Raw genomic sequence first — 25,390 nt, forward strand, 5'->3', positions numbered from 1 at the left:
GAGCTGGATTTTGGGTTCCCTTTTCCTGGTGATTTGCTGCAAGGACAATAAATAAATTAATTAATAATTAAAAAAAAAAAAAAAGGGCCTTTGGGTTTCCCAGCAGAGGACACGAGGATGCTCTGCAGGACCCCTGCACCAAGCAGCCCCCAGCCGGGGCAGGTCAGGGGGTGGCAGAGCCCCCTCCTCTTTCCTCCCTTCCCTCCTGGTTGCCCAGAGAGGGGCTCGGAGCTGGGCAAAAGGCCCAATCCAGCACCCCAAACCACGAAGACCCCCAAACCTGCCCACCTGCACCCCCCCAGCTCCTTTCTGCTGCTCCTGCAGCCCCCTGCAAGCCCCCAGACCATTTCTGTCGCACTTTGTAGTTCTGGTGAGCCCCATCCCCAGCAGCTCACGGTGACAACGTTAAAGAAAACCCGGTAAAGAAAAAACCCAGCACAGCCTGGGCCAGCAGCCGGCCAGGATGGGGTGTGCGGGGCTGCAAGGTGCCCTGCTAAGGGGGTGAAGGTGTTTATAGGATGGGGGGGGGGGGGCACCACACACACCCCTTAGCCCCCATCTGGCAGGCACAAGGTTAAGAGGCTGTGGCCCCGGTGGGACTGCCGCATTGCAGGGGAACAGGAGGAATTTGGGGGCTCCCAAGGGGTCCTGGCTGGGACCCCCCCACCATCCACGCACCTCCTTGGGGTACGGGGGGCTGACCCCAGCAAAGCATCCCTGTGGCCAGCCCAGGACAGGGACTTAGAGCAGCGTGGGCCAGGCTCGGGAGCCCCCCCCCCCTAAACCCCGCAGCCCCTTTCTTGGGGTGGCCCTGCCACCTCCTGGCCGGCCCGGGGACTGCCAGCCGGGGGGGGGGTGGCACGGCTGCGACACCGCCAGCTGCTCCGGGACACGCAGCCCGTCGGGGATGGGGACAGGACCCGGTGCCTCTCACCCTCCTCCTCTGCCGTGCCAGACCCCATGGGACGAGCGGTGCAGCCCCAGGGCACCGGGTGCCACCGCACATCACCGGGTGCCACCAGATGTCACCAGCACCGTTGGCATCACCAGGTCACAGCCCAGCAATCCTGGGGCTGGTGGCCTGGGGCAGGACCCTCCACGGGCACGTCCCCGCAGGCCCCAAAGCGGGTGCACCCAGGCATCCTGACCCCAGTGCTCGTCCCACACTCGCCGCTTTGCTCCGATCACGGCTTCGTCTCAACCCCCTTCTCCATCCACCCACCATGGAGCAGGCTGACCTGCCAGAAATCCTAAAACCAGACTTTTTCCCCCCACCAAAAGCAGAAGCAAAACCACCTCCCTCCCCCCGAAACACACTGCAAACCGCGACGTTTTGCTTCTTCGAGGAAAACAAGCCCCTCTGACTCAGAAGTTTTATTTCATTTCATCCCCTCGCGAGCAAAAAACACCAAGTGCCACGAGTTTTTCACGACAAAACACATCCTCACCCACACCACGTCCAAGCCAAACTGCAGGAGAGCAAACTCGAGGAAGGACGACTTAAATACACTCGCTTAAAAACCCAAAACGCCAAAGAAACCCTCGACAGCGCCGTGCCGAAGGTGGGTCCCGTATAAATACAGTGCAATAATTAAGGTACAATTTACAAGGGCAGGAGGAAAAGCCTGGAGGGAGGAACTCTGCCCGAAATTCCCAAGGGGAGGGATGGGGCCGGGGCAGGATTTTCCCCCCCGACACATCCTTGCTGCGGGATGAGGCCGTGCAGAGCCCAAAGCTGAGCGGCCGCATCCAGCCCCAGTGCCCGGCACCCAGGGGAAAAATCAGCGCAGGGAACCGGCTCCAGGTTGATCCCAGCATGGGGAGAGGGGGCCGAGCCTCCGCGCCCCCCAGCGAGGAAGGGGAAAGCAGTAATATTAGGGAAAAGCTTGGGTTTCTCTGTGTGAGGCGCAGCTGGGAAGGACCAAGGGGTACGCAGCGCACCCGGCTCTGCTGCTGGCACAGCCGCACCGCCAACCCCCCCGCCCTGCTCCCGGCTCCCCCCTGCCCCAGTCACCACCACCTCCTGCCCATTAAGCTCCAGTTCAGCCCCCCCCCCCCCCCCCCAGCACCAACAGCTCTCAGGGAGCACAGGCAGGAGGGGATGCTCTGCGCCCTGCAAGCGGTTTGCCCGCGGCTGTTTTAAGAGGTTCGGCATCCTCCCCTCTTTAACAAAAAGGTGATTTCATCTATGCTAATTTTTTTTAAGGATATTTCAGCTACTGGGCGGGGGGAAGCACCACCTCGGTGGCGTTCCATCCATCAGCTCATACCCCAGGAGAGCTGCGCTGTGCCATGCCCCGCACCATCCAAACAAGCGGCCACCACCGCGAAGCACCAGTTGGACTGGGGAGCAACCGGAGCGGCCCCAAAACGCGACCCCACACACAGCAAAGCCCCTTCTGGGCAGCGTTTCTGCGCCGCCCGGGGGGCTGGGGTGCCCCTGACCCCGTGCCATGCACCCAAAGGCCCCCCCAGGTCTGCCAGCAGCCCTCGAGGCCGTGGGGGTGATGGAGGGGAGCACCAGTTCTGGCACCCCCAAACCCCCCCAGGTGACAACCAACGACCGAGGCAAAGCCACCCAGGGCGCTGCGCTCTCCATCCCACCCACCTGGGGGACAGGCACGGGGGTGGGGGGGACAGCAGGCAAGGGGGGTGGCATCGGGGAGCAGAGGCTCAGTTCTTCAGCAGTTCCCCCAGGTCATACGCCTCGAAGAGGTCGCTGATGCCCTTGCCGTCCTCCAGCCCCCAGAGGTAGTCGTCCTGCTCCAGGGGGGGCGAGAAGGTGACAAAGGGGGCCGAGTCCAGGTAGGAGGGGGCACAGGGCAGCTGGTCCTCCGTCTGCTGCAGGAGGTGCTGGGGGGAGCCCAGCAGCCCCGTCCCCACCTCCAGCAGGGAGCCGGGCCCCCCCGGGCTGGAGAGGGGCAGGGATGGGGACAAGGACGGGGCACGGTGCCCGTGGAGGGGCTGCGGGGATGTGCTGGGGGGCTCGGGGTTGTTTTGTAGGGAGGGGTGGGTGCTGCTGTCCTGCGGGGGGGGAGTGGCAGCAGAGGGGACGCCGTGCTGCTTGGTGGGGCTGTCGTCTGTGATCTCCTCCGGGCACAGGTACACCTCGATGGGGCCGTTGGTGCTCTTCAGGTGGAGCTGCAGGTTGTCCTGGCCGGGCAGAGCAGGGCTCAGGGGACATCCAGGGGGGCACGCAGAGCCCACCCCGCTGCCCCCAACCTGTGCGAGGTCCCAGCAGGGCATCACCCCACACCCACAACCCCTAAAGGATCCGCTCAGGGTCAAACAGCCCCAGGGAGACACCCCGAAAGCGCTCGGGGCAATGCTGGGCTGTACCCTTGAGATGCCCCAGATGGCACGGCGGGGCACGGTGCGGGCACGGCAGCATCCCGGCACTGACCCCACTGCCGGGGGACAGCTCCTGGCCCCACACACACCTCGCTGATGTCCGGCACCTCCAGCCTCGTCTCGGGGGGAGCCTTCACGGCGATCACCGTCTGCTCCTGGAAGTTGCTGATGGTGCGGAGGTCCTGGTAGGTGACGTACGCCAGCGTGGGCAAGGACGAGGTATAGGAAAAAGCAGGACCAAGAGCGGGACGGCCCCAGTTCCCCATCCCACAGCGCTGCCACCAGGTATCGACCTCCGAGAACCCCCCCTGGACACACGGGACAGCCCCGCAGGGAAGCGAAAGGGAGAAAAAGGGACTCGGAGGGGTCCCCCAGCCCCCCGTGGCCACGCATCTCCCCAGGCAAGGATATCTCTGGTTGTCCTCGTGGTCCGTCAGCTGCCGGAGCTGCAGGGCGCAGTCCTGCAGGAGCTGCTCCAGCGCCCGCTCCGCCTTGGCCAGCTCGGCCAGCTCCCCGCGCAGCGCCTGCTGCTTGGCCGCCACCGCCGCATCCTCGAAGATCCCCGTCCCCCTGCGGGCGGAGACGTGAGGGACCCCCGGCCCCGAAGGCACCTCTCCCCAAAAACCATCCCCATGCGCCCGTCCTCCCCCCGCGAGCATCGCCTACATCCACTGGATGTTGTTCTTGGACTTCTTGCGGATGAGCTGGATGCCCTCCAGCACGTTGGTGATGTCGTAGATGCGCCGCTTCTGCACCCCCAGCACCTCGGCGGCGCGGTTGAGGTCCAGCACGCCGTCGGCCGACTCGCTCAGCAGGTGGATGAACTTCTTGGTGAGCAGCCCCAGCGAGGTGTCGTAGCGCGTCTTCTCCCCGGGGGATTTGGGGGCTGCGGGGAAAGCAGAGGACCCCCCCCCAAGAAGAGGTCCTTAGCGTGGGGTGGAGGTGGCACGGGGCTGGCCACGCTGGGGGTCGCTAAACCTGCTGGAATCCCCAAGCTGGTGGAAAAATACCCAAGAAATAGCCCAGATCGATCCCCCCGCCCCATCCCCAGGGGTTTTCTGCCTGCACAGCTCTGGGAAGTGGGGTCTGCCCCCCCCTCCCCCCCCCCCCCAGCACCCCTCCCGTCGCTCCCCAACTTACTCCTGGGGCTGGGGACCTGCACCAGCGCCCTGCCCTTCCCCTTGGGCGTGCGGAAGTCGAGGCCCTCCAGGTCCAGTTTCCTCTTGGCCTGGAGCAGGAGAGAAAAGCCCGCACTGGGGCAGGACCGGGCTCCCCCCGGAGCCCCCCCCCGGAGCATCGCGGAGCCCTGGGCACCGCCGCAGGCTGGGGACACCACGCGAGACACCCGCCTGCCTCCAACACCCCTTGTGGGATGCGCTCCCGCTCAGCACCCCCGTGCAGGTGATGGGGCCACCAGGGATGGTTGGGGTGGGGGGGGTCGGGCCCCCCCCCCGATCGCTTCCTGCCCTCTTCCTGCCCAGCGCCCCAGCCCTGCCCGGGGAAGCCGCAGGGATTTCCCCTCGCCCCCAGCTGCTGGCACGGCTCCGGGGGCCGAGCCCTGGGAACGGGAGGTGCTGGCACCCCGCGGCTGCTGGGAGGGGGCGGCGAGACCGGATCCTGTCCCCCCCCCCCCGACCCCCCGGGTGGTCTGAGGGGCACGGGGCTGCTCCGCCCCCCCCCCCCCACCCTGCCATGGGTGCGGGCAGCACAGGGGACCCCGCTGCCACCACGCACCTGGGAGCCACCCGTGGGTGCCCCCAGCCACCTGCACCCAGCTGGAGCAAAATGCGTGGGGGGGGGGCAACAGGGGGGGTCCGTGGGGTCCTCGGGGAGGGAACACCCTGCCAAGCAGCTCCTTGATGTAACCCCCAGGGGACCCCCCCCAACCTCCAGCATCACTCTGGGATAAGAGACCCCAGGAAGCAGAGGGGGGGGGCACAGCGGAGCCAGGGGTGTGAGCAAATCGCCCCCCCCCCCGCAATGCGCACAAGGACCCCCCACGTCCCTAAACGCAACCAAGGGGACTTTACCTGGGGAAGGGGGGATGTAATTTGGCTCGGCAGCAGAAAGCAGCCCCCCAGTGCTGCCCCCCAGTTCCACCCCGCTCCCCCCAGCGCCCCCCCATCCCATACCTGCTCCCAGGCCGGGCTGTCCCACAGGGCCCCCCCCCAGCACGTCCCTCATGGCAGCCGGGTCCCCGTGGCGGCTCGGCACAGCTCCGGCTCCCCGGGGAGCGCACCCAGCTTTGTGGGGAGGGGCAGGAGAGGCGCCAGGGGCTGTTTTCCGCCCCCCCCAGGGAGCCAGGTCCCTCCCGAGCTCCTGTGGGAATTCGCTGCCTCCCCCGCACCCCCCCCACCCGAGCAGGTTTGCCCCAATCCCCGGCTCTGCCCCCGAGCTGCCGGCACCCCAATGGGGAACGGGGAGCGCATGGGAAACGCCTGCCCCAGAGCAGACCCCGAGCATCTGCCAGCGAGATTTAGCGAGATTTGGGATGGGAATGGGGCCGGGGGGGGACACATCCAGGGCCCCCCTCCTGCTGGCACCCAAACCCTGGCCCCTGTGGACACCCCCATCTGTGGCCACCCCCGTGTCCCCGTCACCAAGAGCCCGGTGCAGGGCTTTGGCTGCTCCCCCTCTCCCGGAGCAGTGGGGAAACTGAGGCACGGAGCAAAGCAGGGGGCACGGCCAGCGGGGGGACAACTTGGACCCCTCGTGCAGCTGGGGGGGCTCCAGCCAGGGCTGGGACATGGCCACCAAGGACAATGGACAAGGGGGTCCCCTCCTGCGTCCCAGCTGCCACCCCCCCAGCCGGGCAGGATTAGGCACACGACAGCTGAGCCAGGCACAGCCAGAGCCTGGGGGGGGGACAGGACAGAAAGAACCAGAGCAGGCAGCCAAACCCCGAGCCCCCCACCCCAGGGGACACCATGGGACCCCCCCACACCACCCCCAACCCATCTCTGCCTGGGGAGGGGGGCACCGCAGTGCCCCGATACGGTGCTGGGGGTGGGAAAGGAAGCTCCAGCAGGAGCCTGAGGTGTTTGGGGGGGATAGAAAAAAAAAAAAAAAAAGGGGGGGGGGGTCCGGGCCCCCCGCCAGCTCCTCCTGCCAACAGCCCCGGCGCCAGGGGCTACACCCAGCGCCCAGCCCAAGCATCAGAGCAACCTCTCCCCCCGGGGGCCGCGGGCGCTCCTCCTGCCAACGCTGGGTTTCAACAGCGCCGCTGCCTTCCCCGGGCTTGCCCGGGCTCTGCCCGTCACCGCCACCCCACCAAAAACACACACACACACACCCAGGGCCCCCCCCCACCCCGGAGCCAGCCCCGCCGCCCCCCCACGCTCCCCGGGGCGTGGGAAACGCAGCACCCGAAGTAAGGGGGGGTAAAGGGGGGGCACGACGCGCCCGGCTGGGGGTGGCACGGGGCACCCCGGGGTCCCGCCACCGTGCCGGGGACACGGCGGTGCCAAGGGTGCTGGGTCCGGCCCTGGGATGCCGCCCTCCCTGCTTTTTAGGATATAGGGGGGGTGTTTGTTTTTTTTTTTTTGCAGAGCCCCCAGCTAAAGCCAGATTTTGGGGGGGCTGGAGGTGGGGAGGGGGGGGTTCAGCCCCTGGCTGTAGGACGGGGAGTTGGGCAGGGTCGGGCCCGTGACGAGGACAGCATCACCCTGGGGTACCGCTGCCCCTCTGAGGGTCTTGGGGCACCTCCGACCCCTCCAAAAACCCCAAATCCTGCACGGAGCGGGGAGGGAAGGGAAGTTCCCGAGGGAGAGAAGCTGGGGGGGGGGGGGGGGGGGGACACGGAGCCAGAAGGAGCCCTGGCAGCGGGGTGGGTGCCCACTGGGTGCCACCACCCTCACACCCATCTGCAGCACCCCAAAGTCACCCCTCTGGTGGGTGGCTGTGGGATCAGGGTGGGATGGGGAAACCCCCCGGGTCCCCCCAGTAAAGCTGGGGGGCTGCTGAGGGTTTCACTGCCCCCCCCCAAGGGGAAAGGGGCTCTGTTCTGTTCCCCGGTGCTGCCACCCCCCCGCACCAGCTGCTCTTTGCACAGGCGGCCTTGCCCTGCCCGCTCGCACCGAACCCACAGCGGACTCTGAACCCCTTTTCCCCAGCACGGAGGAGGCGGGGAGGGCCGGGACCCCCACCTCCTGCAGGGCTGAGGCGCTCCCCGAGGCTCCTTGGCAGCCCCACAGAGACCCTATAGAGATCCCATATGGCCAACGGTCGGGTGGGATCGGCACCGGCCAACACGGCTCTGAAATAGACGTGTGCAAGGGGGGGGGGAGGAGACCCGTTTACCAATTCTGGGGTCCCCAAGTCAGACACCGAGGGAAACCTGGGGTCTTTTGGGGCCACGGGGGACACCCGGCCTGCCTTTCTGCAAGGGGACACAGGGGACAACCCAGGGTGGGCTCCCGGCCACGGCCGTGCGAGGCAGCTGGAGCAAGCGTCCCTATTCGTATGGCACGAGTCCCACAGGCAGGTGGGAGCGGGGAGGAGGCGCTCCTTATCTGCTGGCCCCGGGTCTGCACACAAAGGTGGTGCTTGGGAGCGTGCCCGAGCCACCGCGGCCACGAGCCACCGTGGCCACGAGCCACCGCGGCGGGGTCCCCGGGAGCAGGGTCCCCGGGAGCAGGGTCCCCGCCTCGATGCGTGCCCCACGTCCAGCAGTGGGGACAGACCAGGACCCCCCAGCACAGAGCGAGCGGTGCCCCCAGCATCACGCGACCCCCGCCAGAGCCACGCAGGGCGGGGGGACGTGGGCAAGGAGCACCCCGAGCATCCCCCGGGCACAGCACCGAGCAGGGGTGCCGATGCCGAAGGGCCCCCGGAAAAGCTCTGCGGCAACGCAGGCGCTGTGTTTGGGGGGATTTGGGGTGTTTTATTGGAAGAGGGGGGGGGCGCTGCATGTCTCTCAACACAACCACCCCCGGCAGCAGGACACGGCATCCCACGCTGTGCGGAGACAACGGCGGCCAAAAAGCAGCTCCCAAAGCCGGGGAGGGGACAGGTGGCCCCGCAGCCCCCCCGGGATGGGGCCGTGCAGAAGGCAGCAGCCAGGACAGACCCACACGGGCAGCACGGGGTGGGGGGAGCAAGGAGGGAAAAAAAAAAAAAAAAAAAGAAACCCTCTGCCCCCACCGCAGCGCCGTCCCCAGCTGGCACCAGGCATCAGCGACCACGGAAGGGGGGAATAACCAAATAAATCGAGACGCTGATGGGAGCGAGCGGGGCCTGGGATGGCTCCAGCACCAGGGAGAACAGAGGCTCACAGTGAGGGCTGGACGCGCGCCCGGGGCCGGCAGGAATTAAATGCCAGCCCCAGCTGCCAGCGGGGCCGGGCAGATTTGGGGGGGGGCCCCCAGGAGAACCGGGCCCCAATACCAGGCATGGGGCGGCCTCAGTTTCCCCACTGGGACCCACGGGTTCTGCGAGCACAGCCCAGCGCTGGGTGACACGGCCAGATGGGGCTGTCACCAACATCCCCCCCCCCCGAAAAAAAATAAAAAAATAAAACAGCTCCCCAAAAAATAAAAATAAACCAGCTCCCAACTCGGCTCCTTCCTCCCAAGGAGGAAGAGGATGGTTTCACATCGAGCCCCCACAAAACGCCACTGCGAACCCCCGGGGAACCAAGCTTGGGCAGCGGAGCTGCAACGCCCCAGCCCCGTGTGTGCCCCCCCCCGGGGACGGGTCACGGCAGCAACCCGGAGCGGGAGTGGGGGGGGGGAAATAAAAATGTAAAAAAAGGCAGAAAAATGTAGAAAAGAGGAAGGCGGGAGGCAACCGGGGAAGTTGAGAAACGCCCAAGCCCTGCCCCCCCCCCCCCCCCAGGCCCGGCAGTGCAGAGGGACCCCCCAATAAGAGCTGCACGACCTGGGGGGGCCTCCTGGCATCGCCCCCCTCCCCCTCCTCCTTGCTCCCCACCCTGTCCCCTCCTTGCACCGAGCCGGCAGCCCCCCAACACCCTCCCCCCCCCCGAAAAAAAAAAATAAAGCAGGGTCGGGGGTGCAGGCACCTTACCGGCAGCCGTCCCGCCGAGGCCGATCGGAGGGTCCTGAGGTGGGGGCTCTGGGGGGTGGCGAAGAGGCAGCCCCCCCCCCGGGGAGCGGCCCCGCAGCCCCCCCCCTGCCAGGAGCCCCGGCTGCAGCAGGCTGCGGGCAGCGGGGGGCTGCACAAAGCGGAGCCCCCCCGCTCCGAGGAGCCCATGGCCGGCACGGCTTTTTTGGGGGGGCGCTGGGCAGAGGGGGGCGGGAGGGCCGCGCCCCCCCCCGGGGCTGGGGACACTCCCCGGGGCAGCCGCAGCATTGCAAAGTCCTTCCGAGAAGCCGGCCCGGGGGAGGGAGCTGGGGGGGGGGGGGGTAGAACCGGGCGGCTCCGCGGGGCCGGGGGGTCACGACATCACCGGCGGCATTTTTTTTTTTGGGGGGGGGGGGGGGGGTCGTGGGAACCCGCCGGGCGCGGACCTAAACACCCCGGAAAAAAAATAATAAAAAAATAAATTAAAAAAAAAAAAGGCGCGGGGGGGGGGGGGGGCAGGAAAAAGCAAGGCGGAAAAGGCGCGCTCGGCCCTAAAAACACCGCGTTTAGCCCCAGAATCGCCGCGTTTAGCCCCAAAATCAGCTCGCTCGGCCCGGATGGGGCCGGGGGCGGCGCGGCCCGGTGCCCCCCCCCGCGGTTGTGTCCCCCCCTCCGTGCCGGCCGCTGCTTTTCCTCCTCGCTCGCCCCGGGTTTTTTTAACCTTTTTTTTTTTTTTTTTTTTTAAGCGCCAAACGCCGTGCCGCGAAATTCGGATTTCCCGCGGAAAACGCCGCGCGCTGATTGGCTGCCGCCGCCGCCGCCCCGCCCCGCGGCAGCCCGCGGAGCCGCGCGGGAGGGAGGGGAGGGGCTTCGTATGCAAAGTAGGGGGCGGGGCTTCCTTGGCGCCACCTGCTCGGGTTCTCGGCGGGTGGGGACTGGGACAGGTGGGGACTGGGACTGGGACAAACTGGGATGGGGTCTGGGACAGGGACTGGGACAGGGACTGGGATTGGGACAGACTGGGAATGGGACTGAGACTGGGTCTGGGATAGGAACTGGGACAGACTGGGATGGGGACTGGGACTGGACAGACTGGGACAGGGACGGGGACTGGGACTGGGATAGGAACTGGGACAGACTGGGATGGGGACTGGGACTGGGACAGACTGGGACAGGGACGGGGACTGGGACTGGGATAGGAACTGGGACAGACTGGGATGGGGACTGGGACTGGGACAGACTGGGACAGGGACGGGGACTGGGACTGAGACTGGGACAGGGATGGAGACTGGGACTGGGACTGGGACAGGGACTGGGACTGGGACTGGGACTGGGACTGGGACTGGAATGGGGACTGTGCAGGTGGGGGTGTGCGGGGGGTGGGTGCTCCAACAGTGAGTCAGCAGCAGCAGATTTGGCCTCAGGAGCCCAAATCTCTGTGTTTTCACCCCAAACAGTCCCCGAGTTTAACCCATTGAGGCTGGTTCCCCCCAAGTCCCTGCTCCAGCCCCAAAGCCCCCCCGCTCTCAGGGCTGCAGCTCAGGCGCAGGGAGGACTTTCTTACCACCCCCCCCCCGAGAAGACGGGCACGCAGGCACAAGCACCACAGCCTCCGCTGTGAAAAGGGGACAGGGACGGGCACCAGACCACAACTGGGGGGGGGGACAGACACCCAAAACCGTGCAGCGGCTTCGAGGTGGAACAAAAAGCCCCGCGGCAGGGGGGGCACCGCGTCCCCCCACCAGGAGCACGGCCCTGCTGCAGGAATCCAAGGACCGGGGCCTGATCCTGCTGAGATTCCTGGGGGAAAAGCCTGTCCCGTGGCTGGAGGCCTCCGGGAAGCCCCCCCAAAATGCCACCGGGGAGGGACAGCCGTCCCTGCCACCGTCCCGCTGGGAGGGTTATCGCAGCGCCGCGGCCCCACGGGCAGCACCAGGCACCAATCCTGCCTCCAGCACCCCACAAACCCAGCCCAGCACCCTGGAGAAGAACCTCCCAGCCCTTACGTGCTGATAGCGGGAGCAAAGTGCAGATCTCTGCCCCGACCAGCTGCAGGCTGGGGGGGGCGGGGGGAATCCTCTTCTGGCCTCCTGCCCTCTGCCCACCGATGGCTTTTGTAGGAAGCACTGGTTTTGTCCGAATTCTCCTGCTTTTGGGCTGGGGAAGGACAAAAAAGGCCCTCCTGTCTGATGGTTGGTGGTGGCCACGAGGACCCCTGCCTGGTGGTTGGTGGTGGCCACAGGACCCCTTGCCCGATGGTTGGTGGTGGTGGCCATGGGGACCCCTACCCAGTGGTTGGTGGTGGCCATGGGGACCCCTGCCCCATGGTTGGTGGTGGCCATGGGACCCCTGCCCCATGGTTGGTGGTGGCCATGGGGACCCCTGTCTGATGGTTGGTGGCGGCCACGGGGACCCCTGCCCCAAGGTTGGTGGTGGCCATGGGACCCCTACCCAATGGTTGATGGTGGCCACTGGGACCCCTGTCTGATGGTTGGTGGTGGCCATGGGGACCCCTACCCAGTGGTTGGTGGTGGCCATGGGACCCCTGCCCCATGGTTGGTGGTGGCCATGGGACCCCTACCCAATGGTTGATGGTGGCCACGGGGACCCCTGCCTGGTGGTTGGTGGTGGCCACAGGACCCCTTGCCCGATGGTTGGTGGTGGTGGCCATGGGGACCCCTACCCAGTGGTTGGTGGTGGCCATGGGGACCCCTGCCCCATGGTTGGTGGTGGCCATGGGGACCCCTGTCTGATGGTTGGTGGTGGCCACGGGGACCCCTGTCTGATGGTTGGTGGTGGCCATGGGGACCCCTACCCAGTGGTTGGTGGTGGCCATGGGACCCCTGCCCCATGGTTGGTGGTGGCCATGGGACCCCTACCCAATGGTTGATGGTGGCCACGGGGACCCCTGTCTGATGGTTGGTGATGGCCACGGGGACCCCTACCTGGTGGTCGGTGGTGGCCATAAGGACCCCCTGCCTGGGGGCTGGTGGTGGCCACGGGACCCCTGCCCCATGGCTGGTGGCCACCCTGCTGCGACACACGGGGAGGGGACAGCGGGGGTGGCCCTGGTGGTCCCCACGGGGGGAGCACCCCGGAGCAGCCCCCCCGGCTCTGGCAGCGCTGCCGGCCCCGGCTCTTCCTCCTCGGCCCTGGGGGCGGCAGCAGCGAGCTGCGGCACCGCGCCCGGCCCCGGTCCCCCCGCGGGACCGGGAGGGAGGGAGGGAGGGACAGAGGGACACGGGGATGGAGGGACAGAGGGACACGGGGATGGAGGGACAGAGGGACAGAGGGACAGGGGGACACGGGGATGGAGGGACAGAGGGACAGAGGGACACGGGGATGGAGGAGGGACAGAGGGACACGGGGAGACACGGGGGGACACGGGGATGGAGGGACAGGGGAACACGGGGATGGAGGAGGGACAGAGGGACACGGGGGGACACGGGGGGACACGGGGATGGAGGGACAGAGGGACACGGGGATGGAGGGACAGAGGGACAGAGGGACAGAGGGACAGGGGGACACGGGGATGGAGGAGGGACAGAAGGACACGGGGGGACACGGGGGGACACGGGGATGGAGGGACAGGGGAACACGGGGATGGAGGAGGGACAGAGGGACACGGGGGGACACGGGGATGAAGGGACAGAGGGACACGGGGATGGAAGAGGGACAGAGGGACACGGGGGGACACGGGGATGGAGGGACAGGAGAACACGGGGGAACATGGGGATGGAGGAGGGACAGAGGGACACAGGGGGGTGAGGGGACACAGGGACACGGGGACGGAGGGACAGAGGGACACGGAGATGGAGGAGGGACAGAGGGACATGGGGGGACACAGGGATGGAGGGACAGGGAGACACAGGGATGGAGGAGGGAGAGAGGGACATGGGGGGGTGAGGGGACACAGGGACACGGGGATGGAGAGTTGGAGGGACAGGATGGGGGACACCGGGATGGACGAGGGACAGAGGGATGGGGGGACAGAGGGACGGACGAGGGACAGAGGGACACGGGGGTGAAGGGACACAGGGATGGGGGGATGTGGGGACACAGGTTTGGAGGAGGGACAGAAGGATGGCGTAATGAGGGGACACAGGGATGGGGGGACACAGGGATGTGGGGGGACACAGGGATGGAGGGGACACAGGGCCAGGGGAACGAAGGGACCCAGGGCCAGAGGGATGGAGGGACCTGGGGGTGCAGAAAGGAGGGGTGGGGAGACAGAAGGACTCGGGGTGCAGGGAGCAAGAGACACCTGGAGGCAGACAGAGGGGTGCAGGGACTGGGGGGGCACACCTGGCAGGACGGAGGGACTCGGGGACAGGGGGACAGGGGGGTGGGGAGATGCTGCAGGCCCCCAGCCCGGCTCACGGCAGCCCACACCACGGCTCTGTGCCAGCTGGGCACCACCTCGAAACCCCCCCACGGCACTGCCTGGCTGGACGAGGGACCCGAGGGGGCAGAGGGGGAGGAGGCCGGGGCAGGACCGAGGGGCACGTGGCCACCACCGCCAGGCCACCAGCTGCCCCCCCAGGTGCAGAACAGAAACCCTCGTGGCTTCTCCAGCGGCTGCTATGGATGAAGCCCCTGCCCAGACGTGAGCAGGGGGCCTCCCTCCCCATGCGTGATGGTTCTTGGGGCGTCTCTCCCCCAGCAAATGGAGCTGTGGGGTTTCACAGCCCCGTCCCGGAGGCAACAAAAGGGATGGGAAAAGGGAAAGGCGAGGGAAGGGGCAGCGGGGCCGGCGGTGGGGGCAGCCAACGCTCACCTTCTGCGGGGGCTTCGGGGTCCTGATGAGCGAGGATCATCCCCACCGTGGGGGCGAAGGGTGACCGCGATGGAGGCGAGGAAGTGTCCCGGGGACAACTTGGAGATGTGGTCCCGGTGGTCCCAGGCGTCCTGGTGGGGAGCCTGGGGGTCCCCCCGCAGCAACTGGGCTGTGGACGTGGACGTGCCCCCCCCTGCTGCCCCCTCCCCACCTCACCGGTGGGCGATGCTGTGGGGCGGTGTCCACGTCCTGCTCACGCTGGTGGCCACAGGGGGCACGGGCGGTCAGGGTGGTCCTGGTGGCCCCGTGTCAGATCCGACCCCATTGCCCCCCCCCCACTGTGGACATCCCGGGGGGCAGCAGAGCCCCCTCACCCTCCTGGTGCTGAGCGGAGAAGCCGTGGTGGGCGCTGGCAGAGCCGTGCAGCGTGACCTCGCGGTGACAAGCAGCAGACGGTGTGCCACCACCCCGCCGTGCCCTGTGACATCCCTGCTAACCCCGAGGATGGGGGCACGGAGCTGGGAAGAACCAGAGCAGCGTCCCGGAGCCGGAGGGGTTAATGTGGAGTCAGTCCCCCAAACTGGTCCGGCTCCAGTTTGAAACCAGAGGGACACTGGTGGGAAAGGAGAGGGGACGTGGGACGCGTGCCAGCGCTTCCGGAGCCAGGCTGGTCCAGTACCGCCGCCAGCCGTTCCCAGTTACCCCAGCAGCGCCCCTCCCCTGTCCCAGTTTGCCTCCTGGAGCTGCTGCCCCTTCCCTCCGTGTGGATGGGGAAACTGAGGCACGGGGAGCTCAGATCCAGGTCCTGGCAAATTTTGGGGCTGCACGTGGGGAGCCCAGGGCCGCCCGGTGGTCCCGGGGGGGTCGGAGGGGAAGGGGCTGCTGGGCGGCTGAGCAGGAACCCAAAAGGCAGCAGCAGCCCCGAGCCGGCCCTGCCACTGCACGGTGCTTTTGTGCGTGTGGCTGTCCCTGCTGGATGCACACGTGTGTGCACATGCGTGTGTGTGCATGCCCATGGATGTGGGTGCGTGCACGCGTGGGTGGGTGCATGCACGTGTGTGTGCATGCAAGCATGCATGTGTTCACGGGAGTTGTGCACGCACGTCTGGGTGTGCACGCATGTGCTCCTGTTGAGGGCGTGCACACGCGTGTGAGCTGCACCCCAGCAGCAGTGTGTGTGTGTTGGTGCCCTCATGTGCACGCACATGTATGTCCCAGCAGAGCACGTGAGGGGCTGCTGAGCTCGGGGTGGGGGGTGCACACGTGTCTCTGCCAGCGTGCATGTGCACACGTGCGTGCCCTCACGGGAGCAGGTACGTGCATCTGCACGCCCGCGCTGTGAACACACGCGTGTGCAAGCATGCATGTGTGTGCATTTGCATGTAAAACCTCATGCACGCAGCGGCCGTGCGTGCACACCGGCACACGGCCAAGCACAGCCGCGTCGGAGCCCTGCTCCCACGCGCGGCCACGAGCGCCGCGGGCGTGCAAGCTCACGCGGGCGCGCGCCACGAGCGAGCCCCAGCCGTGCAGGCGCGCACAAGGCCACGCGTGTGCGTGTGCTGGGTCCCAGCGCGGCGGCGGCTGGCGGCGGGCCGGGAGGCCTTGGCCGGGCCGGCAGCGGGAGGAGGAGGAGGGAAGTGCGGCTCAGACAGCGCGGCGCCAGCAAACACCTGCAAACAGCTCCGGGCACACAATGGCAAATACAGGTGGGGAACCGCGCCGCCGATTGCATCAGACTCCCGGCTGCCAAGAGCCGGCCCGGCCACCGCCACCACCACCGGCACCCCGCTCGGGGCCGCTTTCCCAGCACCCCACTATTTTTTTTTTTTTTTTTTTTTTGCCTCCCCCCCCTTTTTTTTTAAATTTTTTTTCTCTTTTTCCCCCCCATCCTTTCATTCCCCAGACGAAAGCGAACCGAGGGTTGCAGCAAAACGGCCGTAGTGGTGCCGAGGGTTTCGGGAGGGACGCGGGGGGGGGGTGGTTCTTAGGAGAAAGCCGCCCCGTAACGTCCGTCCCGGCCCCAGTGGAGCAGCGGGGGCTATTTTTAGTATTTTCTCCCTTTAAAAAAAAAATAAAGCAGGATTTCCAAGGAAAGCATCGGCGCCACGCCACAGCCCTGTGAAGGGAGACGGCGTGGGGGTCCCAGCACCGGTGGCACACACGGGGTTTGTCCCCGATGCTGTCCCCGCTGCAGGGGGTCTGGGAATCATGGGGTGGCTGCAATGGGACATGGCCACCAGGAGCTGGCACCGAGCCCGTGGCGCTGCCATACCCGGGAATCCCAGTCCCCAACAAGGGGCACGGGGAGGGGACCCCCTGAGCCCCCCCCCCCAGGCTGGGGGTGCGGGCGGCCCCGCTGTGTCATTGGGGTCTCACTGACCATCGCTGTGGGATAATTGTGATTTTTCAGCCACACGAGCAGAAACAAGGTCCTGAGCCTCCGGCTGTGGGGACAAGAGGGCAGAGGGACACACCGATGCTCCCCATTCCCCCCCCCCGCGGTGGTCCCAGAGGTGGTTTGGGGCACACGGACGTCTGTCGATGTCGGGTGCGGAGCCGTCCCCGTCCCTTTTCCAGGGAAGGCAGCGGTGGTTTTCGGCCGGACGCCCACGGCCCCGCGTCACCCCATGGGGGCAAGGTGCTCTGGAGGGGCAGCGGGCACACTGGGGAGAGGTTTGCACATCCGCACGAGCCCCCCTGCTGCCTTCCTCCTCCTCCTCCTCCAACCCGTCTCACCTGGAGGCTGCGGAGATTTGGGGACACCCCGATGCCACCAGCGCCGTGCCCCTGACCCCGGGAGCAGGGGGCAGAGGTGACGGTGCTGCCGGGGGGGGTTGAGCAGCCAGTTGCCCTCCCCGGGGAGCAGGATCCGGCCCAGCTGTGCTGCAGCCACCCCGCAGCCGAGCCAGCCCAAGGCTTGGGTCACATCTGCTTCGGGGCCAGAGGGGAATCGCAAGGCTTGTATTGGGGGTGGGGGGGGGGGCACATTTCTGCTCCAAGCAGCCCTTCCCCAGGGCGCTGCCCCCACGTCGCTGCCCCAGGGACGGGGACAGAAGGGGGGGCAAAAAGCAGCAGCCCCCCAGGGAAGGGCAAGGCTCCGGGCAGCCCTAATCAGAGGCTGGGCAGCTGCAGCCCATTAGCACCCCTTCCTCGGGGGGGGGGGTCACATAGCCCCCAGGGCCACCCTTTGCACGGGGCTGAGCCCCAGCAGAGCTGTCCCAAAGGGGGTACAAAACCTTGGAAAAGCATCTCCCCCCCCCACAGTGCTCCAGCTACACCTCCCGCTGCTCCCCGGGGCTCGGCAGCGCTGGGGGGGGAAGAAGGGGGGGGCACCTCGCTCCTTCCCTATCAGATAAGGAGAGCAGCACCCAAAATAGCTGGCAGACACCTCCGCCGGGAGACAGCAGCCTAGGGTTAATTCCTCCCATACCTGAGCTGACATTTCAAAGCTATTAAACAATTAATGAGATTCCTCCCGTAACCCTAGAAGTTACGATCGCAGCTCGATGGCAGCGAGGTTCCCCCCCCCCCCCCCCCCCCCCAAAATGGAAGCATTCAGAACGAGGCGAGCTTTATTACGTAAAAACGGTAACTTTTATAAAAAGTTTATAAAGCAAGTACAAGGCATGTTCGCAGAAATTTCACCTTCCTGCACAAAAGGTACAAACGTTATACTCTAGTATAGAGCTCCACAATACACGAGGCCGTGGCCCCAGAGAGTTTGGTTCGTATTCGAGGACCCCCCCCCCTCCCCAAAAAAACCCCCCCTCTATCCCCCTATTAAACGCCTTTAAACAGGGCTCGATCGCTATAATCCAAAAATATACAGACAACCACCGCATCTTCACCAGTCTATCGGTACAAAGTGTCTCGTTTACAAAGCGGGCTGAAAAAGTCCTAAAGAAGCCGGGATTTTGGGAACGCCGCTCGAAAACTCGCCGAGGAGGCAGCTCCTGGTCGCGGGGGGGGGACAAGGGGGGGCAGCAGCCGCCTCTCCCCTCGCCTGGGGTCTTTTTTTGGGGGGGGGGCGATGCACCTGGGGTCTTTTTTAAATTTTTTTTTCTCCGGGCGATGGAGGAGCCCAAGGGTGCTTGGGTGCAGCTGGGTGGCCCCCCGTGGTGGCCTGGGGGGGGCTCCGGGGGGGCCGCGGCAGGTCGCAGACAGCCTGGCGCCGCGCAGGAAGCTGCTATTTACCTCCGGCCGATAACGAATCAGGAACCGACACTCGCTGCGTGTTTGCTAATTGGCACTGGGGGGGAAGAAAGGAAGAAGAGTTAAAAAAAAAAAATGAAATATAAAATCGGTTTGGGAGGGGGGGAGGGATGAGGGGTGCGGGGTCAGCACCACGCGGGGGGGGTAGGGGTTGGATGGGGGGGGGGGAGGGGAAAGCGGCGTGGGGTGGGTTTGGGGGACGGAGGGGGGATGCTTGGGGGGTTTTGGGGGGCTGCTGGGGCGGGAGCGGACACTCACCTGCTGGAGGAGGCGTTAGTGGCACAGCGCGCTCTCGTCTTTGGAGCAGAGCTCGGAGGCCAGCTCGGCCGCCTGCGGAGAGCGGGGACAGGGGTCAGGGCCACCGCGGCAGCAGGATGCGTCCCCCCAAAATCCATCCCCCCCCCCTCTTTGGGACCACCACCCCCCGACCCGTGTAGGACCACCCCCCCACCCCCCGACCCTTATGGGACCACCCCCCCCCCCAATCACGCCCCCGGCCCCGCGGAGCCCGTACCTTGAGGGACAGCAGGGTGGCCTCCGAGGACGGGTCGCGCCCCTTGGCCTCCTCCTCCAGCACGATCTGCAGGTCGAAGATGTAGTCGATGACGTGCTGGAGGATCTCCACCTGGCTCATCTTGGTGCCCTGCGGGATGCCCGGCACCAGCTCCCGCAGCTTGGAGTAGCAGTCGTTCATGTCGTACAGGAGGCTCATGGGCTCCTCCAGCGCCGGGCTCTTGTTGCTGCTGCTGCGGGCGATGGCCAGGCTCTGCTCCGAGAGGCAGCACACGGCCTCGTAGCAGCTCCTGACGGACCTCACCGGGCTGATGGCTTTCATGCTGGGGCTGGGCGGGTGAGGGTTTTGTTTGTTTGTCTGTTTGTTTGGTTTTTTTGGGACAGGAGGCGGCGGGCGTTGAGGCTCTGCTGGGACCTGAGGTGCTGAGGCTGGGGCCTCCGAGCCCTGGGGCCTCCAAGCTCCGGGACCTTCACCCTCCGGACCTTCACCCTCCGGACCTCCTCTCCTCGGGCCTCCGCTCCCTGGGCCTCCGACCCCTCGGACCTCGCTGGCGCACTGGGGCTGGGGCAGCCCCGCACCGCCCGCTATATAGGGCGCCCCTCGCGGGCCCGCCTCCCGCATGCAAATCGGCCCCGGCTCCCCCCCAAATTATGCAGATGAACCCTCAGACCCCTCCCACGTATGCAAATGAACCCCAAAGAACCACGCTCCCACCCCAAACCCCCCCCACAAGTGACCCTTGGTGGCCAGGGTGGCCCCGTCCCCATGTGTCCCCCCCCCCCCCCGCTGCCACCCCACAGCATCACCCCAAGGCAAGACCCCAAAACCACTCCATTTGGGGGGGGGGGGAGGGGGCTCCCCCCAGCCCCATGTGCACCCCCCCGCAGCCCCCTACCCCTTTGCCCCCCATCCCGGAGGATTTTTCTCCCCCCCCCAGCTTTTGGGGTGGGTGATATTTTCTCCCCCCCCCCCTCCCCTTTGCTTTTTGCCGGGCGATCCCGTAGGAAATTAGTGCCGCCCTGTTCCTCAATTCGCTTCTCATATGACCTCCAGACTTTCTGGCGTCAGGAATTATCTTGTGACCAGCAGAAAAAAATTAATTGCGGTAAAGCTGAGGTTACGATGGAGAAACCAGATTTAGGTCAGCCGCTGCGCTCCTGCGAGCGGCCGGGAGAGGGTTTTTTTCGGAGGGGGGAGCGGAGATTTATAGGCACGGGGAAGGGGGGGGGGGGGGGGGGGGGGGTTATTCCAGCACGGCCCCCACCCACCCACCCCAAAACGCCGCCGGCTCAAAAAGCCCCGAGCCGTGGGGACAGCGGGGTGGCCGGGCCCCGTGGGTGTCACCGCAGCGGGTGGCGGTGGCACACGGAGGGTCTGGGGGGGGTGGCCAAGGGCCCGCGACCCCCAGATGGTGAAAGCAAGGGGCGATGGCCCCCCCCCCAAAAATCCTCGCTGGGGTGTTCTGGGGGAATTTCCATCGGTTTTGGTTGCAGGGGGAGCCCAGGGAGGGGACGTCGCGTTGGGGGACACCCCGTTGGGGGACGCCCCGGGACCCCGCTTGCCTGGGGCTCCCAGCTCGTGGGGAGGGGGCGAGGGGTGGGGGGGACAGAGGCACCTGGAGCAAATTACGCCTGCCCACAGCAGCAATTTATTCCAGATCTGTCCAAATCCCAGTTCAGTGGCGCTGGGTTTTGTTTCCCCCATTCCGACCCCCCGGGGGCTGCACAGCGGAGTGAGGGGGGGGGCAGCAGCCCCCTGCTTCTCCCCCCCAGCTCCTCGGAGACCCCCAAAACCCTGAAAGCAGCAGCCAGCCTTTTTTTTTTTTTTTGAGGGGTATTTTTGCGATTTAAAAACTTTTTTCTTACCCCCCCCCACTTCACCCTCCCCATAAATTTCCTGGGAAATCAGCTCCGGGCATGGAGCGGGCACGGGGGGAACCCAAACCCTTCTCGGTCTGCTCGGGGGCAAGCAGCCAGGAGAAGTGGGACACCCCCCAGAAGTAAGATTAAATAGGGTAAAAAAATAAGACTAAATAGGATAAAATAAAATAAGATAAAATAAGATAAAATAAAAAAGATAAGATAAAATACTATGAAATGAAATAACGAAATGAAATGAAATGAAATGAAATAATGAAATGAAATGAAATGAAATGAAATGAAATGAGATAATAAAATGAAATGAAATGAAATGCAGTAAATGAAAAATAAAATGAAAAAAATAAAATGAAAAAAAATGCAAAAAATGCAAAAAAACAAAATGAAAAAAATAAAGTAAAATAAAGTAAAATAAAATAAAATAAAATAAAACGGACTAAAATATGGAAAACCACCCTGAAACCAGCGCTCGGAAGCCCCAGCCCGCTTCCCAAGCCCCGCGCGGGCGGCCGAGGGGTCCCCGCGCCGTTCCCATGCCCGCTCCCCGCTCGCCGCCCCCCATTTCCCAGGGGGCTGAAAGGGCTGCGCCGGGGGGCTTTTGTTTGCAGGGGGTTTTGTTGGCGGCCGTTCCCACAGGCCCGGCCGGGGCGGCGGGACCCGCTGCCTTTGCCCAGCTGTGGCCCGGGCCCTCCAGCTGTGTTGATCTAACTCCCGGCCCCAGACAGCCTGGCGCCAGCCCTGTGCACGTCATGCATTCACACAGGGATGCGTGGCCAAGGCAACCTCCCCGCGCCATGGCCACGGCCCCGAGCGCGCGAGCAAGATGGTTGCGCGGGGACGTTTGCCGTCCTCGCTGCCTGGCGGCTCCCCGGCCAGAGGGGACACGGGGATTTTTATTTTTATTTTTATTTTTTTTTTTATTAGGGGGATCCAGCCCGCCGCTGGGGTTGGGGTGTCCTCCGTCGTGTCGGCGGCCGGGGAGGCGGATTTCTTGGCGCGGAGAAAGGGGAAAAGGAGGGGGGGGGGTAAGGGGGGGGGGGGGAGAGAGAGGAGGGAAAGGGAGCGGGAATGCTCCAGAGTGCAATGATTTCATGTTGAAAAGGGCCCACACTGTGTGTTTTATTAAAGAAAAAAATGAAAAAATTAAGGGAAAAAAAAAAAAAGGAAAAGAGGAAGAGGCGAGGAGCGGCGGGCGGGAGCGGGGATTTACCCCCTGCGAGCGAACACGGTGCCCCGAAACGGCCCCAAAAAGCCCCCGCGTGTCACCCCCCCATCCCGCTCCCACCCCCTGCCCCCCAGCGCCCCCTTCCCAGGTCGTTAATCCCCCCTAATTTGCCCCCTAATTTCCCCACACTCGGGGAGTTTCACAAGCAGAGGCCCGCGAGCGTTCGTGCTCCAGATTGACGCTCGCCACCCCCCCCCCCCAAAAAAAAAAAAAAATCCTCCTTTCATTTTTTTTTATTATTATTTTGGTGTTTTTCTCCCTAAATAAGGCCATACAGGTGGCAGGATGCGGAGCGCACAAAGCGGCGTGGAAATGGCCAGCTCCGGCCCCGCTGCCCCGCTACGGGGACGGCGAGCGGGGCCCCGCCGTTTTGGGGCTTGCCGGCATTTTTGGGGGAATTTCTCGAGTTCTGGAAGCCGGAGGCTGCCTGGAAGTGCTGGCTCCGGGGAAGCGATTTGGCCGGGAGAGGGGAGGAACGGAGACGTGGCAAGCGCCCAAGTGAGCTACAAAGGGAAGAAGGGCTCTTCCCCAGTGGTCATCTGGATCCACTTTCGGGACAAGGACAGGGGATAAATCCCGGCTCCCTGTGCTTGTCAGGGGCCTTTTGTAACCGGCCCTACTCCACCAGCTGGGGGGCTCGGGGGGGGTCCCCGCAGCGCTCGATGCGGCCGCATCCGTCCATCGGGTTTGGGGGATGCTCTGCGCCGACCTGGCACGGCCCCGGCGGGCTGCTGGGGGACAAATCGGGATGCTTATGGGGCAAAAGGGATTCTGGTGTCCTCAAGCACCCCTAAAAAAATCCCCTTCCCACCTTGTCCCGAGGGCCATATCCAGCTCGGTGCCACGCTGGGGCCCAAAATGCTCCAATTTGAGTGGGGGCCGAGCATTCCCATGGGGGCTGGGGCTCTGGGATGGGCACCGCTGCCCCTCTCCAGATTTCGGCCGCTTGGAGGACCCCTGGCACCCCAAAAAGGGGCCGTGAGCCCCCCCAGCCCTGTCACTAGGAGACTGGATCCGGCCCGGGGAATGCACAGCCCTCCCCGAGCACTGTTTGTGCAGGGGATTAGCCCCGGGGACCCCCCCTTCGCCCCCCCATGTTGGAGGCAGGCTTTGAGCATCCCCTCCCGTGGCCAGGCACAGCCTGGCCCCTCCGTGCCTCAGTTTCCCCAACCTCTTCCAGAGCAAACCCCCTGGGGAGGGGGGGGGCTGAGATCCCAAAGGGGCATGGGGGCAGCTCGTAGAGGCCGTGGGGGTCCCTGGGGCTGGCTGGGGAGGTCAGGCTCCCCAGGGGATTTCGGTGCCCCTCCTCGCAGCAGTTGCCGCCTTTCCTCTCGCCTTCCTTGTGGGCAGCCACCGACCCCCGGGGGCTCAGCCCAAAATGCTGGATTTCACCTTTTTTGCCCTCATTTCGGGAGGCTCCGTCCGGAGCAGCGACCTGAGCTGAGCAGCAAGAACGCAAAGGGACCAAATCCCCCCTGTCCAGCACCGAAAACCCCTTAAGCAGCGTCCCTTTGGGCTGACGGGCTGCTCCCCGTCCCCGTGCCGTGCCTCAGTTTCCCGTCTCTGTGCTTTTCCAGCGTGGAGACACCCCATTATTGGGGGGGGGGGGGGGAGCGTGCCAAAGCCGCCCCCACGCAGCCAGGTTCCCCTGAGGCACCGGCAGGAAGGATCCGTCCCCGTCTCAATCCAGCTCAAGGGAAACTGAGGCACGGCCTGCGGGGCTGCCGGGCGGGTGGAAACCTCCGGGATGGGGCGGGAGAAGCTCCTCCATCCCTGATCCCTCAGGAGCCCCGGGAGCACCCGAAATTAGGGGGTTCCTCACCCCCCCAGGAGAGCCCGACCTGACTGCCTGCCCCTGCAGGCAGCAACGGGTTGTCATTAGGGACCAGAGTGAACGCAGGGAGGAATTACCTTTGTGCAGAAAGCCGGGGGCAGGGACAGGAGCACAGGCTTCCCTCTTGGGGGGGGGGGGGGGGTGGAAGGCTGCGTGGCCCCAACCAGTCTGCCCAGTAGCCACCAGCTGGGGTCGGGGGGGGCGCTCCACAGAGGCTGGGGGCTACCGCAGCCCTGGAGGGCCTCGGCGGGCGGCGTTGGCTGTTCCCAGCGCCGGGATTCCCCGCAGCTGCTTCCTGCCGCCCTATCTCACGGGCGCATCTGGGGGAGCCGGGAGCGGCCGCCCCCCCCCAGCCGCTTCCTGCGCTGCCCCCCCCCCCGGCCCCGGCCGCTGTTCTCACGGCCTCCCCCCAAGGCCGGCCGGAGACCCCTGGGGCCCTGTTTCCCCCCCCCCCAAAAAAAATGCCCACCCTGGGCCTGACCCCATAACCCCCCCTCCATGTCCCTCTCCCATCCGCATCCCTGGGGTGTTTCAGGCCCCCCCCAGGATGCTCAGAGCATCCCCAGACCGCATCCGCTGCCGCTTGGGGTGCACCCAAAATTCGGCATTGCCCTCCAACCCCCCCCCCCCCCGCCCCCCGCATTTCTCATTTCTTTTTCTCCTGCACATCCACCCCACAAAATTTTGGAGGGGGGGGGGGGGGGGTGCAGGTGTGAGCAGCGGGGTCGGGCGCAGGTGGGGGGGGGGGGCACTGGGTGCCTCGGAGCAGCCCCGGTCCCGCTGCCGCTGGGGGGGCACGAAGCGCCTCCCGCCTCCCACGATATCCTCCAGGGGCCGGGGGGGGGGGGGCACCCCGAGCGGGCACAGCCTCCCCCACAGCCCCCCAACCCCAAAAGGCCGAGTGCTCCGGCCCCGAGTGGGGAAACTGAGGCACGGGGCGGGGGAGCAGCCCAGCTGCCCAGCCTGCGTTTTGGGGTCTTGTGGGGGAGTGGGGGCGTTGTTTGCGTCCCCCGCCCCCCCATCCCTCCGTTTCTCAGCCCCCCAAATTCCTCCCCCGGCTCCCGCCGAGCTGCAGGATGTGGCTTTGCCTCGTTCCACCCCCGGAGACCGTTACAACTCATCACACCCTGCACCCCCCCCCACCCCACCCCACGCTGCCCACCCGAAAATCGCATCGCCCCGCGGGGAGAAAAAATCCTCTCCCCCCTTCCCGACCCCTTCCGCCGGCCTCAAATCCCCCAGATCCACCCCAAAACGGGCCGAGCCCCACGGAAAGCCGCGTCCCACGGCACCGCACGGCTGCAGCCCCCGTCCCCCACGGAAAAACTCGGGGGGAAGGCGCTTTTATCGCGGCCCCATCAGCCCTAATAGGGCAGCTTTATTTTTAGCGGAGGTGAAAGGCAGCGCCACCAGCGCGAGAGCATTTTTCCACTCGCATCTGCGTTTGTACTATTTGGGTTTCCTGTCGCGGTTTCGGAGCTTTTCGAACCTGCCCGAATTGTTTTTGGTTTTTCTTTTTTTTTTTTTTCTTTTTTGTTTTTTTTTTTTTTTGCAGAGCCCTTCGAGTATCGGCGCG

At 65.5% G+C, this 25,390-nt stretch overlaps 2 protein-coding genes across 3 annotated transcripts; both read right to left on the reverse strand.

Annotated features, from left to right (window-relative positions):
• Positions 1-1,360: 1,360 nt before the first annotated feature.
• E2F2 (E2F transcription factor 2) lies at positions 1,361-9,676 on the reverse strand. Of its 2 annotated transcripts, XM_050715217.1 has the most exons (6): positions 9,376-9,676; positions 4,492-4,579; positions 4,018-4,237; positions 3,763-3,921; positions 3,441-3,555; positions 1,361-3,153 (listed from the first exon to the last, which is right to left on the reverse strand). In XM_050715217.1, the coding sequence occupies exons 1-6, from the start codon at positions 9,658-9,660 to the stop codon at positions 2,674-2,676; spliced, it is 1,347 nt and encodes a 448-aa protein (XP_050571174.1). In that variant the 5' UTR covers positions 9,661-9,676; the 3' UTR covers positions 1,361-2,673. The 2 variants fall into 2 exon arrangements, with proteins under 2 accessions (XP_050571174.1, XP_050571173.1); XM_050715216.1 differs by having other exon boundaries at positions 3,441-3,921; positions 9,376-9,588.
• An 8,047-nt stretch (positions 9,677-17,723) lies between these two features.
• Positions 17,724-19,435, reverse strand: ID3 (inhibitor of DNA binding 3). Its single transcript, XM_035562379.1, has 3 exons — positions 18,879-19,435; positions 18,623-18,694; positions 17,724-18,401 (listed from the first exon to the last, which is right to left on the reverse strand). Exons 1-2 carry the CDS (start codon positions 19,197-19,199, stop codon positions 18,638-18,640), a joined length of 378 nt encoding a protein of 125 aa, XP_035418272.1. The 5' UTR covers positions 19,200-19,435; the 3' UTR covers positions 17,724-18,401; positions 18,623-18,637.
• Positions 19,436-25,390: the final 5,955 nt, after the last annotated feature.

This window comes from Cygnus atratus, chromosome 23, assembly GCF_013377495.2.
Source record: "Cygnus atratus isolate AKBS03 ecotype Queensland, Australia chromosome 23, CAtr_DNAZoo_HiC_assembly, whole genome shotgun sequence".
Classification (NCBI taxonomy): domain Eukaryota; kingdom Metazoa; phylum Chordata; class Aves; order Anseriformes; family Anatidae; genus Cygnus; species Cygnus atratus.

What these genes read in the sequence shown, in the direction of transcription:
- ID3 (XM_035562379.1), bottom strand. Translation starts at nt 19,199, where the DNA reads ATGAAAGCCATCAGCCCGGTGAGGTCCGTCAGGAGCTGCTACGAGGCC. An exon ending in CCACCCTGCTGTCCCTCAAG is followed by an intron (nt 18,695 to 18,878) that starts GTACGGGCTCCG and finishes CGCTCTCCGCAG; the next exon opens with GCGGCCGAGCTGGCCTCCGA.
- E2F2 (XM_050715216.1), bottom strand. Translation starts at nt 9,561, where the DNA reads ATGGGCTCCTCGGAGCGGGGGGGCTCCGCTTTGTGCAGCCCCCCGCTG. An exon ending in GCAGGTCCCCAGCCCCAGGA is followed by an intron (nt 4,238 to 4,491) that starts GTAAGTTGGGGA and finishes CTTTCCCCGCAG; the next exon opens with CCCCCAAATCCCCCGGGGAG. An exon ending in AGGTGCCGGACATCAGCGAG is followed by an intron (nt 3,154 to 3,440) that starts GTGTGTGTGGGG and finishes CTGCCCGGCCAG; the next exon opens with GACAACCTGCAGCTCCACCT.